General features: G+C 46.5%; 1 protein-coding gene and 1 pseudogene across 2 annotated transcripts; both read right to left on the bottom strand.

The window, feature by feature from the left end:
* Positions 1 to 6,364: 6,364 nt before the first annotated feature.
* Positions 6,365 to 13,268, bottom strand: HPX (hemopexin). 2 transcript variants are annotated; one of them, XM_090264443.1, is made up of 10 exons: positions 13,149 to 13,268; positions 12,934 to 12,998; positions 12,759 to 12,830; positions 12,458 to 12,579; positions 10,730 to 10,883; positions 9,841 to 10,053; positions 9,458 to 9,589; positions 7,085 to 7,215; positions 6,842 to 7,004; positions 6,365 to 6,727 (listed from the first exon to the last, which is right to left on the bottom strand). In XM_090264443.1, the coding sequence occupies exons 1-10, from the start codon at positions 13,229 to 13,231 to the stop codon at positions 6,468 to 6,470; spliced, it is 1,395 nt and encodes a 464-aa protein (XP_090120569.1). In that variant the 5' UTR covers positions 13,232 to 13,268; the 3' UTR covers positions 6,365 to 6,467. The 2 variants fall into 2 exon arrangements, with proteins under 2 accessions (XP_090120569.1, XP_090120576.1); XM_090264450.1 differs by having other exon boundaries at positions 12,970 to 12,998.
* Positions 13,269 to 18,295: 5,027 nt separating this feature from the next.
* LOC150018263 (small ribosomal subunit protein uS11 pseudogene) lies at positions 18,296 to 18,828 on the bottom strand (annotated as a pseudogene).
* Between the last annotated feature and the right edge of the window lie 1,880 nt (positions 18,829 to 20,708).

Below are 20,708 nucleotides of genomic sequence, written 5' to 3'. Positions count from 1 at the left end.
GAGGCCATCACAGATCATGAGGGGGAACGTGACCATCCAGAAAAACCCTCTCATGGCTCATTGCTTTGAGGCAGAGGGTTAATTTATTGTAGCTTCTAACTATTGCACAACTGACTGGGGATGCCTCAAGGTAATTAAAACTAAAGTTGTTCAAATTGAGATTCATTCTTTCATTCCTGCTACTGGCCTTCTAAGAACTTTCACCCAAGATACCCCATGCACATGCGCACTCACAACTGGATGCAGCTCCACGTCATCCATCCCAGGGACTGGCACCACCATCTACTGTTTTGCCTAAGCCAGAAGCCTCAAGATCATCTCTGACTATACTTTCACTTGGCTTGAGATGAATATAAATATTTTAACTTTTTATTATGGAAAATTTCAAATATATACAAAAGGAGATAGAACAGTTTAATAAACCTTCATATATCCATCACTAAGCTTCAACAGTTACCAACTCCTGGCCGAGAATTTATTATGATTTGACAAACATCTATGATATATGAACCATGTACCAGGTCCCATGCTAGGCCCTAGAGATCCAAAGATGAATCAGATTTGACTGTAACCCAGGCTGGAGGATATAACCTCTGACCTTGGTCCTTGCAAGATGAGTAAGAGTTACCCAGAAGAAGAAAGGTGTCCTCCTTCCTTCTCTTTCAACAAATAATTACTGTATTAATGTATGAGGCACTGTCCTTGGTGCTGGGAACACATAAAGAAAGAAAATTCAGTCCTTACCCTCTTTTTTTTTTTTTTTTTTTTTCAGATTTAATGTGTTTTATTGATTAAAATATTACATTTGTGCCAATTTCCCTTCCCTCTGCTCCCCTCCACCCGGTGGCCCCCCTCCCTCCAGTTGTCCCCCCCTTTTAGATTATGTCCATTAGTTGTGCATACAGTTCCTCCCAACCTCTCTCCGTCTATTCCATTCCCTCCTACCTTGATCCCCAATTCCTATATCATCTCCCTCCCTTTCCCCATTCCCCCTCCCTGTTGACCTCCCCCCAATATGCTTCCCGTACCCACAGTTCCTTTTCCACTCTCATTGCCTGTTTAGTTTGCCTTTGTTTCATCTCCTTAGCTTCTGTTTTTTAAACCAGTCCCTTTAACATCTCATATAACAGTGGTTTGGATCTAATGAACTCTTTCAGTTTTATTTTGTCCTGGAAACACTTTCTCTGTCCTTCTATTCTGAATGACAATTTCGCTGGATAGAGTATTCGTGGTTGTAGGTTTTGGATTTTCATTACTTTGAATATTTCTTGCCAGTCCCTTCTTGCCTGTAGGGTTTCCCTTGAGAAGTCTGCTGATAGTCTAATTGGGACCCCTTTGTACATAATTCTTTTCTTCTCTCTTGCTGCTTTTAAGATTCTCTCTTTATCTTTAATTTTTGACATTTTGATTATAATGTGTCTTGGAGTGGTTCTCCCTGGGTCCAGTCTCTTGGGAACTCTCCTTGCTTCCTGGACCTGCAAGTCTATTCCCTTCCCCAAGTCTGGGAAGTTCTCCTTTATTATATTTTCACTCAATTTTTCAAGTTCTAGTTCATCTTCCTCATTCTCTGGCAAACCAATGATTCTTATGTTGGGCCTTTTATAGCTGTCCCAGAGGTTTCTGATCCTCTCATTGTTGCTTCCCATTTCCTCTCGCTGCATTGGTTGACTGCTTGTTCCTTCTCCATATTCCAGTTTGTTGAAATGAACTCTGGATTTTTTTTTCTCACCATCTTTCTCGTATGCGGTTTTGTTCCTTTCGTTATGAAAGTTTTTTGCTTCTTTCTTATCTTTTTCCTGCTCTTTTGTGAATTCTGTAAGCCACCTGATAACAATGGCCCAGAACTGAGCCTCTGACAGGTTTCTTATCTGTTCATCTGTCAGGTTCTCTATCTGCTGCCTGGTGAGTTGTGTCACCGGGATTTCTATAGTTGTCTGCCTCATTTTGACAGATGCGTTTTGTTTTCTTGGGCCGGCTGTCCGGGGCAGTGCCTGCGTACGCGTCACAAATCAGCGACCGGCGCCTCCCTGTCCGCGACCTATTTCGCAGCCCTGTGGTGCTTTCTTTGGGGGCGGGGGTCCAAGATGGATTCACACAGTTATTCAGCTAGGAGACCAGGATCCGTCCTCCCGCCCCCCCGGGCCTCACTGTTCAAGGCGATGCGGCGGCCGCTCTCCCCAGCGCCGGAGTCGCGCACCGCCAGGGGCTTGACCGGCCGGGATTCCTCGCCGCCCCGCCGCTCCAGGTGCGACCACAAACAGCACTGCCCTCTTTAACTCTTACCTGCCCAAATGGCACCACTGGTTTATAACTTCATATGTTGGGCTTCCGTGTAGTTTTATTTTCTGGAATTTCTAGTTATCCTTTGTTTTGAAGTAGTTGTATTCCTCTCTAGTTGTAGAGGGAGACCTAGCGTGTCCGTCTAAGCCTCCATCTTGGCCGGAAGTCCCAGTCCTTACCCTCTTGAAGTTAGCATAATGGGAAAGAGACATTAAACATGTGATTAGAAATGTGATGAGTATCTTGAAGGAGATGTATATGATGCTATGTGAGTGAACTAAATTTGGCCTGGAGAGGTTTGGGAAGGCTTTTCATAAGGAAGTGGCCCTTATGTGAGGAGAATGAGGTGACAGAGATAGAGATCAGGCAAGAGAAGAGAACATCATTCTAAATCAAAGGAGAGGTACCAGAAAGCCAGCGTGAGTGAGAGTGGAGAAGGATGGCATAAGAGCTGAAAAGGTAGTAGGTGCCAAAATCAAGGAGGGTCTTGTATGGTATGCTAAGGATTTTGGACTTTATTTTAAGGGCAATGGAAAACCATCAAAGGATTTGAGGCAGAGGAGTGGCATGTTCATCCTTGCATTTTAGATCACTAGAAGTGGATAATAGATAGGAAGAGAAGCCAAGCTGGGATTGTCATTCAAGCATGTCTGACCCTAAAATTCTCACTCTTTCTCTGACCTGAAGTTGGTGTTTGTTATCCTTTTCTATGGCTAGATTAAATAGAATTTAAAGGGGACAGAGAAGTAAAAGTATTAAGAAAGCTGTTCAGATGATTGACTTTGATGTTAAATTGGGTAGGAAAAACTAGCTTTTAGGGAATGAAGGACTTGGAGATAATAAAGGGATCAAACATCTCTATCAAGTTAAAGAGCAGAATGAGAATGAAGTTGTGAGAGAGGCAGAAGGATAAGGATAAGAGCTTGTGTTCCCAAGTGGGATGTTGGAATTTAAGAAATTTTTTCACAGGTAGAGCAATTCTGAATGATGGCTACGATCAGAATCAGGCCATAATAATTGGGTGGTTGAAGTGGGGACTTCAGCAATTGAGAGGACAGCGTCAGAAGGTAGATGATGACTGTGACAATGCTATGGCTCACCTGCACGATTCCAGAGGAGGAGGCATTTAACCTGCATAGAAAGAGGAAGGGAAATGGTACAAACATGTGTTGAGTTGTGCCAATGCTGATACTGCTTCCCATCCATTGGGGAAACTACATAGAAAGGAAGAAGGGGCTTTGCCTGCTCTCAATTAAAGCTGAAGATAAAGAGATATTGATAGAAATGCATATTAACTATGGAGTGTGTAAAGAATGCAGATAAGCCTATTACCATGGAGTGTGAATTAAAAAGGGCATCATGTAAAGTTTGGGAAGAAGAGACACAATTATGAAGAGGAAAGAGGCCATGGAGCAGTTTTGAGGATGAGATTCCTCACTCTCCTTCACACTCCTATCCAATCCATCAGCAAGTCCTACAGACTGTCTTCTCAATATTTTTTAATCTGCTCACTTCTCTTTATCTCCATCTCCACCCAGTGTCCAGGACTTTATGATTTACCACCTGGACTACAGTACCAGTCTCCTCAGTGGTCTCCTCACATCCACTGTAGCCTGCTTTCACCCAGTGTCCCCTCTGCAACAGTCAAAGGAATCTCATCACCCTTGTCTAAAATTCCTCAGTAAGTCTCCATTGCCCAAAAGATAGACAAAATCCATGCTTCCTAGCTTGACATGGACCACCCCCTCCCATGAGCTGAGAAGCCCCTGCCTTCTCCATCCTCAGCTCCCACCAGCCATCACTCATCCCCTCTGCCCGGCCCTGCTGAGTAGTTGTGGTTCCAGGGCTATCTCTTCTCCCTTGGCTTTTTTTTTTTTTTTTGCTTATGTTGCCTCCTTTGCCTGTAATGCTCCCTGGCATAGTAGAATATATAGAATATATATTTGCTAAAGGAATTACATACATTCTATTCACCTTTTAAAATTCAACTCAAGTGTTAGGTCATATATGAGTCTTTTTCTAGCCCACTCTCCACCCCATGTATTGCTGGCTCCACTCTTCTTTATATATATAGTCTTCCATCTTTTTAAAAAAAAGATAAGTCACAGAGGTTTATTTATTTATTTTTTTAATCCTGACCCAAGGATATGCCCATTGATTTGAGAGAGGGAAGAGGAGAGGAGCATCAATGTAAGAAAAACAGTAATCCGTCTCCTCCTACACACACCCTGACTGGGAGCCGAACCATCAACCTTTTGGTGTATTGGATGATGCTCCAACCAACTGAGCCACCCAGCCAGGGCTAGTGTTCCATCTTAATGTCTAGATCATTTTATTGCATTCATCGGATGTCCCCTACTGACTGTGATAGAGTGGCAGATTCTTGAAGGCAGTCATTGTCCAATTCATCTTGCTACTCCATTGCTTGAAACAATGCTCTAAACATGGGAGGTACTAAGTGAGTTGATGAAAGAAGGAGAAATTGAACCTTTTTCTGGGAGTTCCTTGGAGTCAAGCTAGAGGCTTCCTTTACAACAGAGCAGGTAGGAGAAGAGAAGAAAGAGGAGATTTAGTAGTCCCCTTGAGAGGAGAAAATTAATCTTGGGTACCAGAGTTGCTGGATCACTGTCTAGATACCTCTAGGCACAGTGGCATGCTGCAGCAATGGTCCCATGTGTAGCACATGGCCTGAATAAGGCCAGTCTGGAGACTGGCCTTGTCCTCACCCCTTAGGCTGAAGGAGGGACAGCCAACCTAACAGGGCGAACTGTCCAGACACCATCAGGGATGAAGGGGAAAGCTCAAGATACTTCCTAGAAGTGAACCCCATAGCTCTGGTGCATGGCCCCTAAGCTCTGTTTCTAGCCTTGGTCAACTTCAAGTCCTGGGTGGAAGGAACCTCAGAGACCTAGTTTCATCCCCTGCCACCCCTTCCTCCGATCCCAGTCATCAAGGCTGGTAGAGGAGCCTGGTACCTGTCAGGAGGCACTTTATGGCCTGGCTTCCCAGTGCAAAGCCCAGTGTATCAGTGGAGCTTGCGAGTGTCCCATTTTACCCACACAAGTCCCACAGAGCAAGGGAACACACGCCATGAGGGGCTGACAGTAAACCAGATGAGGTCATGGGCCAGAGTATGGGTCTACTTTCAAGACCACTTCCAGAGAGGACCCAAAGGTTAGGTTTGAGTCATATTCATTGTCACTGGGAGATGGGTAATATTATACCCATTTTATGGAAGAAGTCATCAAGGCTAGAATATGGAACCTAAGAGTAAGGACCCCCTGCTAAAATTTGAGGCTATTTTTTTAGTCTAAAACAAACCAAACCAATCTCTCTAATCTCTGCTCGGCTGAAAAGGTAGAGGAGCATAAGGGTCTCACCTGAGATTCACTTGCCTATAGTCCAGACCCACTGCCCTCTCAAACGTTGTAAGTTTGGACCAGAAAAAAACAACTGTAATGTCCACCAAAACACGGCACCATGTAGGCCTACATTCATGGGAGCTAAAGGGTGGCCAGCAGGAGCACCCAGGGGCAGTTTTCTATACATGTGTTTCATGGTGCCAGGTCCCTGAATTACTCCTTCTCTCTCCCCAGCTTGCCTCTGACACATAGCTGGCCCTTCTCTGTTTCCCCACTTCAATTTCATTCCTCTTTTTATGCGTAACTCACGGCAACTAAAGTCTCATCTCTTGGAATAGTGCTGCCTGAACCACCTGGAACCACAATTTGAGGGCCTCCATGGCCCTCACGTGGCGACTCTGAGCCAATCCACTTGCACAGCTGCTCCGGGCCCTATATTCCTGATGCCTTGCAGCCAGTTATTAGCAGGCTGGGTCAGAGTCCCTGCTCTGCCTCTTACTTGTGTAAACGCAGCAGTTCCTTTTCCTACTTTTGGTCCTCAGTTTCCTTCTATGTGTACATAGTCCAGAAGAAGTCGGTTTAAGATCTGGGTTTAGGATCATCTGGGTAGAAATGAGGTGTGTCCCTCAGCCCTCCTTCCCTTGCTTCCCACTGCCTCATTTGAGCTAGAAAGCCTCAAAAGAGATGTTACTACCTTCTCAATTCAAGGACAGAAATGAAACTGTTCCACAACCAGGGCCCCTTGATTCAAGCCAAGAAGCCCTCTGGTTTTATTGTAAGGAAAATGGGGAGAAGGGCTGGGCCAGACTCACATCAGAAGCCCTGTCAGTGAGTGCAGCCCAGGAGGCTGTTCACCCTCTGGGGCTGGGGAAGGGTCTTGGCTGCACTCAGTTCTGCCACGTCACTGTAGCAGTACAAATTGGGGCCATGGATAAGGTACAGGCCAGAGCCGTTGACAGAACATGAATTGGGGCCAAGGGACTTCTCCATGCACAGGGCCCCATCAACCTTCTCATGGGGCCAAGAAAGCTCTGTCCACGTGGCTTGAGCTCCTAACTTCATGTCCAGCCACCACAGCTTCCGTCCTGGGAAGAAGAAGGCACCAGATATAACATGGATTTCACATCATGGGGATCCTGACTTAAGCCCTCTCAGGCCTTGATGGGGATCTAGGCTGTGGAGAAGTAAATGCCCCTCACCTGCCATGACGTGGAGTCGAGAAGATCCAGGACAGATAAAGGCTGCATCCACAGCCGCAACACTGACCCCATGAGGGCTCCCTAGTTCCTTCTCCAGCCGTTTTGGATAACCATCTACTAGAGTATAGCCTCCCTTTGTTAGGAAGACATATACCTGAGTGCCCTGGGGGACAAAAGACATTAATCAGCATAGAGCTGGATATTCTCCCAGTCTTTACCTCAAGCCTCTCTCCCAACACATACCTGGACCAGATAGAGTTTCTCTTCCCAGGAAAAGGCAGCATCCACCGTTGAAGGACCCTTGGGCCACTGATGGACAATGGGCCAGCTATGCCACCCATCCTTGCTGGTGTCCAAACGCCAGTAGTGGGACCCTGTGGGGTATCAGAGGCACCTGTAGTGCTGGAGGTAAAAGGCCAGGCAGTAAAGAGACAGGGACAGATGTAGGGGTGAGTCCTGAGAGGAAGGAAATAATGTATTCAGAGGCCAAGGGGGAAGAAGACACATGAGAGGAAGTAGAGAAGGACTTGACTGGCAAAGTTGGGCACTGTGACCTGTTTGGAGCTGGAGTCAGCAGATCAGAAGGGCAAGAATGAAGAACAGTGGCCCAGTTGCCTGGTAAGGCTAATGTTATGGGGCTTGTTGGGGGCTCCCTATGCATCTCAGATGTCCATGTGCAGAGATGTTATAATGACCATGAGAGAGAGTGACCAGAAGTTAAAAGGAAAGCACCACAGCAAGCGTCCACTGAGTGCTCTCACTCTGGCTATATTCTCTAATCCCTGGCAAGGGGACTGGGGCAGGATAGTGAGGGAGTAGCCAGAACAGTGCTTGTCTAAGCTCCCACTTACCTTTTCTTTCTCAACCTACTTCACTTACACTCCTGTCTCCCTCCTCCATTGAAATTGTTCTTTCAAAGGGCACCAGTATCCTCCAACATGCCCAACCTACTGGCTCCATGATCCACTCTGTGTCTTCCTCTTACTCTACCTCTCAGCAACATTTGACTCCTCACAACTCCCTTATTTAAATATCTTTTGGGGAACCTGGATCCTATGATACCAGATTCTCCCATGTTCTTCTTATCTTTTTTACTATTCTTCTCTTCAGCCTGATGTCTAATATTACCCTGGCTGGTTTGGCTCAGTGGATTGAGCGTCGGCCTGCGAGCTAAGTGTCGCTGGTTCGATCTTCCAGTCAGGGCACATCAGAGAAGGAAAACTCTGACTCCAAAAAAAAAAAAAAAAAAACCTCCGCTGCCTTGCGGCATACCTCTTCAGGGGAAAGGCTAAGGGAGTAAACCCCGACAGAAAATCCGGAGCCGGAGTCCCTAAGGCGGTTTGACGTTGTAGTCAACACCGGCAACTCCTGCGGCGCACCTGAAGCCAAGCTGTATTGACTCCGTCTTTCCCTTGGACCCTTCAGCTGCGAAGAGAGGGGGGGTCTGCTGCATGGGCAACAGCAGACCCTCCATATCACCCTGCCCAGGCTCTGTAGCTTCAGCTTCACTGGAGAGGACACTCCAGCGTCATCGCAAGATGTCGATTCAACACGGGAGGAGACAGATACCGTGTTACTCCCGAGTCGGACTGCACAACCATTCTCGGCGGTGCAGATAGACTCTTAAGAAGCTACACCATTGTCTCTCGAGACGGACGGCTGCCGACGACGATGTCTAATATTGGAGTCCCCTAACTTGGGCCTCTTCTCTATACTCATGCTGTTGGTGATTTTACCCAGTCCAGGGCTCTAAATACCATCTACATGCTGATGACTTTCAATTTGTTCTCTTCATCTCTAAAGGTCTTCTTTGAGTGTCAGGCTCAAGTGCAACTACCTACCTACCCTGTCCATTTGGGGGCTACTAGGCACCAGAAGCCTAACATGTCTAAAGTCTAAACTGATTGCTGCTCCCACCACACACACACACACACACACACACACACACTCCTTCCCTAGTCTTTCCATATTTTATTTTATTACTTTACTTTTTATTTTTTGTCTTTCCCAATTTTAGAAAAAGGAACCACCTAGCTACCTAGTCCCATTTTTAAAACCTCTCTTTTCCCTTCCCCACTCCTACTGATATCGAATTCACTGGTTAATACTGCCAGCTTTACCCAAAAAACATATTATGTTGACTCCCATCACCTCTGCTGCTGTTATTCTAAGCTAGGATGTCATTACCTGTAATCCAGACAACTGTAAGAACTACAAGCTGGATTCTCTGCTTACACAATTGTATCTCTGTGACTTATATTTCACAAGAAGACATAATGATCTTTAAAAAAAAATAAGTCAGTACATATTGCAGCACTGCTCAAGAACACTTCTTGAGGAATTATGGAGACTTAGAGAGGTCCAGAGAGGGCACAGATCTGGGAGTAGATGATACTGGGAGGCAGAAGTTAGAGGCCTGGTCAATGAGAGACAAATTGAACAATATGCATCAGAGAAAAAGAGGGATGAATAAAAGGCATGCTAAGAATAAGAACTGAGGGACAAAATAAGGGACGCAGGGATAAAAATGGAGGAAATGGATCAGAGATAGTAGACCATGAAAGAGATGGGAGGTATATGGAGGGCAGAGATGGGGGATTTGCAGGTATCTCTCACCACTGAAGATGTAAGTGGCACCATGGTTGTCAGACAGCAGTGCAGATAAAACTAGAGCTGGGTTACAGCGCACATCCCCATAGCCTTGGTGGGTTCCATTCCCGTGACGGCTCATATTCCTCCGTCCATGGCCTGGGATAGGGGTGTGGGGAAATAGACAAAGGGGAACAAAGACAGAGGGCCAGAGGTCTGAATGGGATCTGCGGTGGAAGAGATAGCTGGGGTTAATGGCGTGTAGGCTTCCACTATATGAGGACAACTGGGAAGAACCAGAATAGAAATGGGGCTAGGGCAAGGGCCAAGATCTTACACCACAGAGGTAAGGTGGGAGCTGTGGCATATGGATGGATTCCAGTGAGTCCCAAGGGCTGGGGCTTTCTCACCTCTGCCAGGGCACGAAATGAAGTAGTCTCGGATATCCAGAGGGTACCTAGGAAGCACCTCTCCCGTGACAGGGTTGAAGCGCAGGAATTGGTTACCCCGGAAGCAGTAGTAGCGGCCAAGCCATCGAATGGCAGAGGTGCAGTTCCCAACGGCTGGCCAGTCACGCTTCTTTTTGGTTTTTGTAGCCAAGTCCCAAAACCATGTGTGGTTACCTGTGTCCAATCAATCAACAAGTATTTGTTGAGTCCAGTCTATTTCTTCCCTTGTGCTTGAAGTCAGCTCCAGGATGGACCAGATACAGTCCTGGCAACATGGAGCTCATAGCCAAGCAGAAAAACAGTTGAAGGGAGTGATCATACAATAAAATTCAGCAGCCAAGTGCACATAAGCAGCTCAGAAAGGGCATAGGAAGAGTCATAAATAACTTCCCAGAGAAGGTGATATTTAAACTAAAATCTGAAGCAGGAGGTTCAAGGCAGACAAGAGACGGAGACAGAACTTCAGAGAGAGGAAAGTGAAGCATAAAGAACCTGGTTGAACAGGAAACAGTATAGAGTTTCTGGAGCTTCATATTCAAGGTAGGAGAATGATGAGAGTCGATGCTGGTGGGTTAGTAAGGATGTGGTCATGGAGAATCTTGTATGTAAAACTAAGAAACATAGATTAGTCCTAAGGTCATGGGGAACTTGAGCAGAATTATACCCAGTTACCCTCCCCAGGATAACTTTCTCTCCATCCCCTACTTGACTTATAGACCATAACTGGCCTATTTCACTCCTTCCTTAGGGAGCCATATAGTGGCTCCACCTCCACCATCATTCCTACCACTACCTTTATCACCACCAACCCACCATTACTCCCTCCTCTCTTATTGCAGCCTGGACTGACCTTGGAAGAAGAGGATGCCCTCATCTTTGCATTCTCCACGGTGACATTCCACAGCTGCATCCACTGGGGATGGGATTCCAGGAAACTCATCTTGTAGCAACTTTGGATATCCTTCCTCTTTCTTCTCAGGGGGGTACACCCAGAGTTTGTCTCCCTGCATACAAAAGTGCTCTATTTTAAACTATGCTCCCCCACCACATACTACCATCCTGCATTTACACACAACATCTTCGACCTGTTGCACTTAACAATATCCTCCTGCAACCCACACACTCTCAGTCCATCTGTGGACAACAATGTGTTGTGCCCTTACACAAATGCATACCCTCAGTTTGTGTAAATCCCGTCCCTATTACTATAACACACACACATCTGACTATGTACCATGGACACTCCCAAGGTACACTTACTTGCAACACCATAAGCGCTGGCAAACACATCATCCATCCACTTATACATTTATTTATTTATTTATTCATGCATTTCTTAATTCAAGAATGACTACTATATATCAGCTATTGGGGATAAAGGGATGACAAGGTTGTGTCTCTCTCTGCCTTCAAGGACTTCACCATACCAATACAGAAGGGATCCTACCATCCTAGCCATGGAGCCATTGAAGTGGGAGCATGTGAAGTGCATTGGCAATTTAGAGAATTCCTGGAAAGCTTCACAGAGTAGGAAGCATTTGGGCCAAGAACTGAAAACTGAGCAGGAATTTACCATGTGGACAAGTGTGGAAAAGGTGTCCCCAGCAGAGGGAGCAGCATATACAGAGCATGATCAGAGAACTACACGTAGTGTCATGTAGTCAGCATAGTGATTATGGCAGGGATGGGTGATAAACCTGAAAAGATAACCAAGGGCCACATCTTGAGACCCATGTGCACCTGGCTTGCAGGAACCAGCATGTGGTGGTGTCATTTACTGAAATAGGGAACACAGGAGGAGGGGTCAATTTATAAGAAAGATACTAAGTTCAGTTTGGGGGATGCTGAATTTGAGGTGCCTATGGGATTATCTAAGTTGAATATGTCTGCCTGGAAATTGGAAAGATACGGCTGGAGCTCTGGGGAGAAATCCAGACCTGGTGTTCACAATATAGAAAGCCCTCAGAATCATGGCAATAGTGGAGATCACCCAGGGAGGGTGTATGGACAGGGAACATTCAGGGACTGGCCAAAGAGAAGAAGCTTGAGAAAGGACAGAAAAAGAGGCAGAAGGGAAACAAAGCTGGCAGTGAGGGCCACCCCAACCTTGCAGTGCCTTTGTGCAAGTTAGGAAAAGGTGTCCTTTCCTCTGAGCAGACACAACAGGGCCAGGGCACGTGACTTGGTGAGCACAGTAGGCTGGATTTCATCCTTCATTCACCCCTGGGTCAGATGCTATTCTGTTATGAACAATTTGGCCACCATATGAAGAGGACATGATGAGGGATCATAGAAGCCAAGGGAAGAAACTGCTACAAAGGAAAGGATGGACAATAGTGTGAGGAGTGGCAGAGAGGTCCGGGAGAACATTAGGACTGAAAAATAGCCATTGGACACTATGCCTGCCAGGCTCACATGCTCACACTCCCTTAGCCTTTTTCAGGCACATAAGGCACAGGAGAAGGAAACCTGGAACTTATTGGTAAGGGCTCCATGCCAGGACCACTTGGGGGGGGGAAAGGCTCTCATATGGATTCCTGTACTTCCTGGCCCAGCCCTGACCTTGACCCAGCAGTACCTTGATCAGGAAAACATTGTTGTGACCAAGGCGAAAGGCAGCATCCACAGAGTTGGGAAAATCCTTCTGTGTCTCTGAGATCAACTCCCGGACCCCCTGGTGACCTTTCCACACGTACTCCCCTGAAAAACACAATCACGGAGAGACTAAGAACAAAGTCTTGGCCTACTAAGATGGTTACAGAGAAGCTGTGCGTAATACTGTCAGATAATTCCTAAGATTTCCCACAGATGGATGATACACTCTTGGTGAAGGAAACCAAGTCTGAGGTCCCAGATGCCCCAATCCCAGACTCTCCTACCTTTAAAAAACAGCATGGTCCCATTGTCACTCAGAGTAGTAGCTTCAAAGCTCCAGCCATCTGAGCAGGGTTCTGAGGTGGAGGTGGGAAGATGACAAAGTAAAAGACCAGTCAGATGATAAAAAGCAGAGACAAAGCCAGACAGATAGACACACTTAGGGAGTCGGAGTCTCACTGAGTCCATCTGGGTTCAGCTTGGTCCTATGCTCACCTTCAGCTACATTCCCAGAGGCATTAGTCCTAGAGAGAAGACAGAGAGATGTCTGGGTCCAATGGGCCCAGTATGTCTTCCTTGGCTCCTAACCCCACACTTGCCCAGGCCTAAAAACTGACTCTACCCCACTCTAGCCCAGACACCAGTCCTTCTTCCCCAGCATCAGCTTTACTCACGAAGGAACAGGGTGGGCAATGGCCAGAGACCAGCAGAGGCCCAACAACGCCAGTGCAACTGGTGCTCCCAGTGCCCGAGCCATGCTGAGCTGGAATGGCCACAGGACAGCTTTGGTCACCTGGCTGAACTCCCTTTATAGAGATGGCAACAGCACCACTCCCACCTCCAAGCCTGCTGGGAATGAGCTCTCTCTCAGGATTAGGCCAATATTGGCTGATTACATCAGTGTAAATAAGGTCAGGGTCTTGACAGAAATCTGAGTCCAAGACTAACTCTTCCCGGCAGGAGGCCCCATCCCCCTTCATTGACTTTTGAGCACTGACTAGCTCATGCACTGATGCCCAGCTGTGACTCTCATCCCCCCGGTGATGGATCTGGTTGCCCATAATATCAAGGAAGTGGGTAGCTTGATTGAAGATCACCTTTGTGTGGTTGGATTTACCTCTACAATGGGGGAAGAAGAGAAGAGGAGGACCATAATATATTTGTGTACTGAGCTCCAAGACAACTAAAGACACTGATAATTACATATACTTAGTAACCACACACATACAAACATACTTAGAAACACTCAGAAAACAGCTATTTCCAAGTTCTACCAAGGGCATTTTGGGAGCATTCCCAAGCTCTTCAACTTCGCCCTTAGTAAGTCAATAAAATTTCACCAATCAATGTCTAAGTTCCACCTCTGGTCCCACCCCTACTGGCAAAGAGCTTTGCAAAAATCACCTTGGAGGGAAGGGTTGACCGTAATGGGACAGGAAGAGGTGTCTTCCAGAGACCTCTGCTAGTAATTAGTCTTTCTTGGTAGTTTCCAAATTAAGGGGAAAGTGCTTTGTTTATCCATCAAAGAATAAATAGAACTCTAACAGATTTCACAATATTTAGATCTGATCCTTGCCGGAATGCTATCTTCTCAATTAAGCCTTTCATGACCACTCTATCCAGCCATTTCAAACCTGTGTTTGTTTCTTTTATGTTATTTATTAAAACTTGAAAGTATTTCATCTGTCTACCTATTTGTTTACTATTACATTCTTTTCACCACAAATAGTACCTGCTCAATAATATTTGTTGAATGAAAAATGGATTTCAAGTGCTGACTAGTGTTGCAGCCAAATTTCTGACAATTTCCCTCCTGGGGTAAGGGGACTATCAGGGTGTGAGGGTGTGTTTTGATGGGATGCATATTGGATTGAGGGGTCACAGGTCCCCTTGTCACCGCCCTTCATTGTATAGTTTTGTTTCTTTCCTGTGGATATGTTGGCCATCTTGGTGCTAGTCACAGGGCACAGAGTCCCTGCCCCATATCCCTGTCTTCCTCATCTGTGATCTCTAATACCTGCTGCCTTCAGTACTCCCTGGGGCCTCTCCAGAGCCTGGCCCATTTTCATCTGAGACTCCCTCCTGAGGCTGAAGACAAATATAAGCAGAGTCAGCTAAGGGCCAGGATAACTGGTTCCAGAACCCCTATTTCACTAGCCCAGCCTGAAAAGGTCCTGATCCCTTTCAAATGGCTCCCTGACCCTGACATATCCCTATACAACCTTAGCAAAGGTCTCACATCCCTTTTGTTCTCTGCAACGACTCCTCCCAACAGAAAAACAACAATTTCTGGGACCTATGGAACAACATATCACCGGGCCTCTGCCATCAGGCTCAATGTCCTCTCCTGACTTACAGAAGAAACCATGCCTTGTTAGCATGATTCCTCACCACTGGGTTAGTGGTCAAAGCTGGGCTCCCCAAGCCCTTGGAAGCATGGGCAATGCCATGGCTCTTATGGCAGATGCCCAACACCCACCTTCTCCCCTCTGCAGGGTGTTCCTGCCTGGACCCACTCCACCCCAGCTATTGGGCACTGAGCTCTGGAAACCGCTACTCCCAGGCTTCCCCTCACCTCTTCTTTCCCTCTCAGCCTCTGTGATCTTACAGAACTATCCTGGGATTCTCCCTCCTGAGCACCTTGCATCAGCAACCCCCTCAACAACTATTTTAGATCCAGAACTGTGTCTGTGTGTCCTACAGATTTCACTGAGCCTGCCTGGGGAAAGGGAAGCTTTCACACCGAGTCACTAACTTCCCCACCCCCAAACAGAAAGCCCATAGTCAGGGTCTTCTGTAGGCATTTTATCAGGTCCCTGCACGGACCTGCTGGTACAGGGACATAGTCTCCCCTCTGGCCTGACACTGCTCTTCAAGGAGAGCCAGCACACATATTTGATGATGGGTTTTTAGCTTGGACTTTTTTCCCCATACAGCTCTGGTTCCCTCACAGCACCCCTGGACTACCCCAGAAGAGGGCTTTATGGCCTCTTTTCACTGTTTCTTAACTCGTTTGTCTACCCTAAGATGTCTCAGATACCATAATAGGAGCCTTCCCAGGATAAGCCCCGCAGAGTCTTCTGCATGGCAGGCAGCGCAGGCTGAAGCTAGAGTTCTGAGCAGGAGCTGAGAGGCAGAGGACTATCCATTCGGAAACCTAGGCTGTGAATATGTTGTCCATCTGGCGCTGGTCACAGGGCACAAGGCAGCTCTTTTCAGAGGATCCAAGACCAGGCTGGCCTTGCTTCTCTTCTCACTTGAGGTGACAGTTATTCTTGTCCTGGAGTCCTTCCATCTCTCTGACCTGAGCTGAAGAGAAAGGGCTTATCTTCAACTTGAGCCCGCGCGCCCCCTGGAGGCTGCAGGTGTCAGTGTGCTCCCACCCTTCCACCAGAGGCTGGAGGCCAGAGCCCCGGAGTTTTTCCTCCCTGAAACGGGCTCACTACAGCCGTTCTCGCTCACTCCTCTTGGCCGGGCTGCGAGGCCTCAGTGGCACAACCCTTTCCTCGGCAAATCTCTGCTGCCCAGACTGAGCTGGGAGCCCTTGGTCTCTTGCTTGATTTCCAGGGAGAATTCAAGCCCAGAAAAACCCAACTACCTGCTTTTCCATGTAGTCTTCTCACTCCTCCTAACCAGCAGCTTCTGGCTCCCCCAACTGAAGGGTCTGAATGCGGACCTGCCCATGTCTTCATGGACAAAGCTTCCTATTTATTGCATTGCCGGGGGCCGCGTTTAAGCTTGACACCAACCCACCTTCCCTTGGAATGGCTGCGTCCAGCCTGGCCTCCTGCTGAACTGAGCTCTCTGACCTCAGTCATTTCTCCTGGGCCACTGAGTACTGCCTGGTGTGCTAGGTCTGTTGCCCATGGCAGCAAGCTCCATTCAGGAAGCAGAGACTGGACGCCTCCTGTCCCCAAGCTGAGAAAGCTTAGGGGTAAAGTTCCAGGCACCAAGAAGTGCTCACTGCTCCCAACTGACTCCTCCAAGTTGCATGTTTTTTTGCTCGCTTTGTCTGTAATGAACGTAGTCCATTCTTGCTTCTCTTTGAAGTCATTAGAACAATAATTTGCTCATATCTGTGGGCACATATATGTGCCTGGCACTGTGCTAAACACTTGATAGGGATTATTTCATTAAATCATATATATGATAACATTTGTTCCATTTTACAAATGAGGACACCTATATTAGGTATCTTAGCCAAATCCCTCTGAAAGCAAGTGACAGATCCATGCTTAAGCTCTGGCTGCTTGACTCCTGGGAGTGTGCTCTGTACCCTTTCAAGGGGTGTGCTGGTTCATGCTTAAAAGCCAGCTGTCCAGAAGGATAAAAGCTCTGATTTGTAGCATGTGTTAATTTCTGTGGTGTAAATACCATGGCCATCTTCAAGCTACCTACAAGACATCACCAAATGTGCAGCTGGGAAGAAATGCACAGTAACATGCTACTTACTCTGTGGTATTTCCACCACACAAATACGATAGATACAAATAAGCTCAAGAGCACAGGTCATAGTAAAATGCAGTAAAATAATTAGGAAGTGATGAGTTTTGAGTATTTATTATCTTTGATTTTAATACAATGTATTTAATTTTTATTTACATAAGTTTATTTTTAACAATGGCTGGGTTTCAACCATCAGCTGTCAAAATTCTGAAAAGTTGACAATGAGCTCTTGTAAGCCAGTAGAAACCAGCGTCAGCCCCACCCCCACCCCCATCCACCATACTGACCTAATGAACAGGATAAGGATTTTATCTGATTTATTCACCTCTATATTTTTAGCACCTAGCACAGTGCCTGAAACACTATATGTGTTTAATAAGTAATGAACCTTGTTGTTCCTACTTCCTAATTCTGCCTAAAATCTGTCTGCCTCTCTCTACCTCCCTCATAGTGTAAACACCATCCTTTCTTATCTAATCACTGAAATAGACTCTGCCTCCCTGCTTCTCCTTTCCCTCTACGATACATTATTTGAAGCGACCATGGTCATTTTCAAAAGCATCCATGAAACCACCTTATGCTCCTGCTTAAGTCTTTTTTCTTGAAGATAAAAGTCTGTTTATCAGAGGATACCACTATTAACATTTTATCTATTCCAGCTTTTTTCTATTCTTACAACATCCTTTTTAAAAGAAAGGTAAATTTTTATAGAACTTCTTTTTGTCTTAACAGTGTATCTCAGATATCAGCATTTTAAAAGGGCACATACAATTTCATTATATGTTTAAGTAAAATTTTATATAACCATTCATTGCTGATGGAGCTTTTTTTGGGGGAAGGTATTTTTCTATTTTAAATAAAGCTATGATAAACTTTGGTACACACACCTTTTTAGGCTTTTGCCCAATTATTTTCTTAGAAAATATTCCTAGAACAGGAAGACCGAAGATGGCTTTACAGTATCACGGTCTTCAAGGGGAGCAGTTTAGAGATGCTTAATTTTCTTATGTTTTTCATTCTCACTTTTCTTCCCACCCAGAGTCAATGTCTCATCTTTTCATTCTTATCACTTAAATTTTCCATGGTTTGCCATTGTAGTCCAACTCAAATCCAAACTTTACTTGAGTTAAATGATCCAACTCAGCTTTGACTCTCCAGACCTCTTGTTTTCCTTTCTCCCTCCACCTTCCTCCTCTCCAGTCACCATGGTCTCCTTTCAGGTCCTTCAGCACACCAAGATCTTGACCTCTCGGGACCTTTGTACCTGTCTTCCTTTGTCTGGAAATCTCTCTCGCCCTCTTTTTTTATTCTCACACAAAGGCAATTTATTAACAGAAAACAATAATTTGAGATGTCCTGTTCACAGACCGTGACCTCAGTGACCCACCTTTTTGTGAGTGCTGTTGGAGGGGATAAAGGTGACATCCTCAATCCATCTGACCTTTGTTCCCAAGTGAGCAAGGACTCTAGGAGCTGACTGGGGCCCTGGTCTAGGGGTCTTGGTCCTGTTTTCTTCTGCGGCTGGAGTTTTATGTGGAGGACCGTGATGCCCAGCTCTTTGCACCTCTGGGCCTCATCCAGGACAGCCAACATGGTGGGCAGCATATGGAGAGAACTCATCTCTGTCAGCCTTTATCTTCATCCCACCAATCACATGGCAGATGGGTTCCTTGCCAGAAAAAATCATGACACGGAGAAAAGTGTCATCATGGAAGAATGCAAAGACATAGCAGATACCAAGTACATTTTCTCTTTCAGCCACCTGAGGTCTGAGGCTGATGACCTGTTCTTCCTTTTTTTCCTTTTCCTTATGAGGTGCCACTTCTGCATATCTTCTTCAGACTCCACCATTGGAAAGAGCGCTCTACCTCCACTTCTTAACATGGTGGGGTTCCCTACCCACCCCATTTCCCCCACCTGCAGGTCACCACTCAATACTATATTGCCCACCCTCCTTAATACCCACCCTCCTTAATACTATATTCTCTTTTATTTATTTAAAAATTTTTTAAATAAATTTAATATTTTATTTATTTTTAGAGAGAGGGGGAGGGAGAGAAACATCGATGTGTGGTTGCCTCTTGCATGCCCCCGACTGGGGACTTGACCTGCAACCCAGTCATGTGCCCTGACTGGGAATTGAACCAGCAACGCTTTGGTTCATAGGCCAGCACTCAATACACTGAGCCACACCAGCCAGGGCTATTTTTATTTATTGCATTCTATTCTTTCACAGTTTAAACACACGGTCATTTCACATTCAGTTCCATGTGTTTACTTGGTTGCCTGCCTTCCCCAGTAAACTATAAGCTCCAGAGGGTACAGACCATTTTAGTCTGTACTCCCAGGGCCCACCACTCTGACCCACACAGTAAGTGCTCAGAAGTACTTGTTGAATGTATAACAAACCTGCAGGCCCCATATGGCCTTGGGGCTGTTCTTTCTGAGCACCAGACAATCCTATATAATACGAGGTGTGAGCCCTTTCAAGACACAGAATAACTTTCTTATCCCTCCCAGCAGGGGCTCTGCTGCAACCAATTAAATCAAGGCATAACCTCCAGTGCCAGACACCACTTCCAACCTACTTTCTGGGCCTAAGGCGTGAATGGGGGGGTGGGGCTGGCACAAGGATCATGTGTAGGAGGAAGTGAGTGATCCTACCCTCACATACCTTCTGCATGGCTAAGGCAGTCTACCTAATCTGGTATCTATGGAATCAGTCCCAGAAGCCTGTTCTCCAGCAGCAAGGGAAGCCATCTGGGGCTTCCCAACCAAGGAAGTTCCCCTTTATTGCCATTTTATTCCCCTGCTACCTTTAGGTGTCTAGAATGTACACACAGTAGAGTCTGAGGGTTGGGGACTTGGAGCCTCCGTCCTCATGTTGCTGCTGGTACTGTGCTCATGATGGGAGTGCAGGGGAGGAACAGGCCATCACCTGATAGCTCTCAGGGAAGTCTCTGCTGGTGCTGAGTGACTGATGATTGAGCAACTATCTCTGCTGGCCAGGGCATGGCCTCAGGCAATCCTACTCATAATCAGAGCTGCAAGTGCAGGTCCTGTGAGAACACGTGTCCTAGAATCTTAGGGAGGTCATCTTTCCCTCCACCTGCCTACCAGATCCCAACCAGTGGGGACAAAGACCAGGGAGGTGAGCATAACTGAGGCTCCCACGTGGTCCATAGGATACCCCCTTGATCTCTGCAAAGCCCCCACGGTCTTCCACAGGGGCATGGACAGGCCTCCCATCTAACCCCAGGAATTGTGCTACACCAGGACAATGTCTTGAGTTTTCCCATGACCTCGCACAACGAACCTGCTCAGATCCATCATTCCTCAAATTTCACTGAGTGCCTTCTCTGCCAGTCACCACACTAGGTGCAAGAGGAATAGAATGAGTAAGTGCTGCTACAACTTACCAGTTAGGAGTACAATAGCTACAGATTCAGGTTTGGGCTCTGCCCTTCATCAGCAACATGCCCTATTTCTCTGAGCCTCAGCCTTTTGTAGAGAATCATAGTCCCTACTTTCCAAATCACTGAGTGCTGATTGTAATTAGCTCTGGAACTGGCAGCAAAACACTGGCACACTAGAGCTCAGGAGGGGGTGCTTGGACCCTCATTCCACTGTGGGAAAGGGGCAGCCATTTTGGAATGGAGAGCAGGAGGATGAAGCAGGGCTCCAGGGCTTCAGGGCCAAGCTCTAAAATTGGCCATGTAGTGTCCCACACCCAGCTTCCACCAAGGCTGGTCCTAGATCTCTAACCCAGGCCTGGGCCTCAAGGATTG

Source organism: Furipterus horrens, unplaced genomic scaffold, assembly GCF_987537825.1.
Source record: "Furipterus horrens unplaced genomic scaffold, mFurHor1.1.pri manual_scaffold_2, whole genome shotgun sequence".
Classification (NCBI taxonomy): Eukaryota; Metazoa; Chordata; class Mammalia; order Chiroptera; family Furipteridae; genus Furipterus; species Furipterus horrens.
This window is presented reverse-complemented; position numbering and strand designations above follow the sequence as displayed.

What these genes read in the sequence shown, in the direction of transcription:
- HPX (XM_090264443.1), bottom strand. Translation starts at nt 13,231, where the DNA reads ATGGCTCGGGCACTGGGAGCACCAGTTGCACTGGCGTTGTTGGGCCTC. An exon ending in GACCATGCTGTTTTTTAAAG is followed by an intron (nt 12,580 to 12,758) that starts GTAGGAGAGTCT and finishes TGTGTTTTTCAG; the next exon opens with GGGAGTACGTGTGGAAAGGT. An exon ending in GGGCATCCTCTTCTTCCAAG is followed by an intron (nt 10,054 to 10,729) that starts GTCAGTCCAGGC and finishes GATTGGACACAG; the next exon opens with GTAACCACACATGGTTTTGG.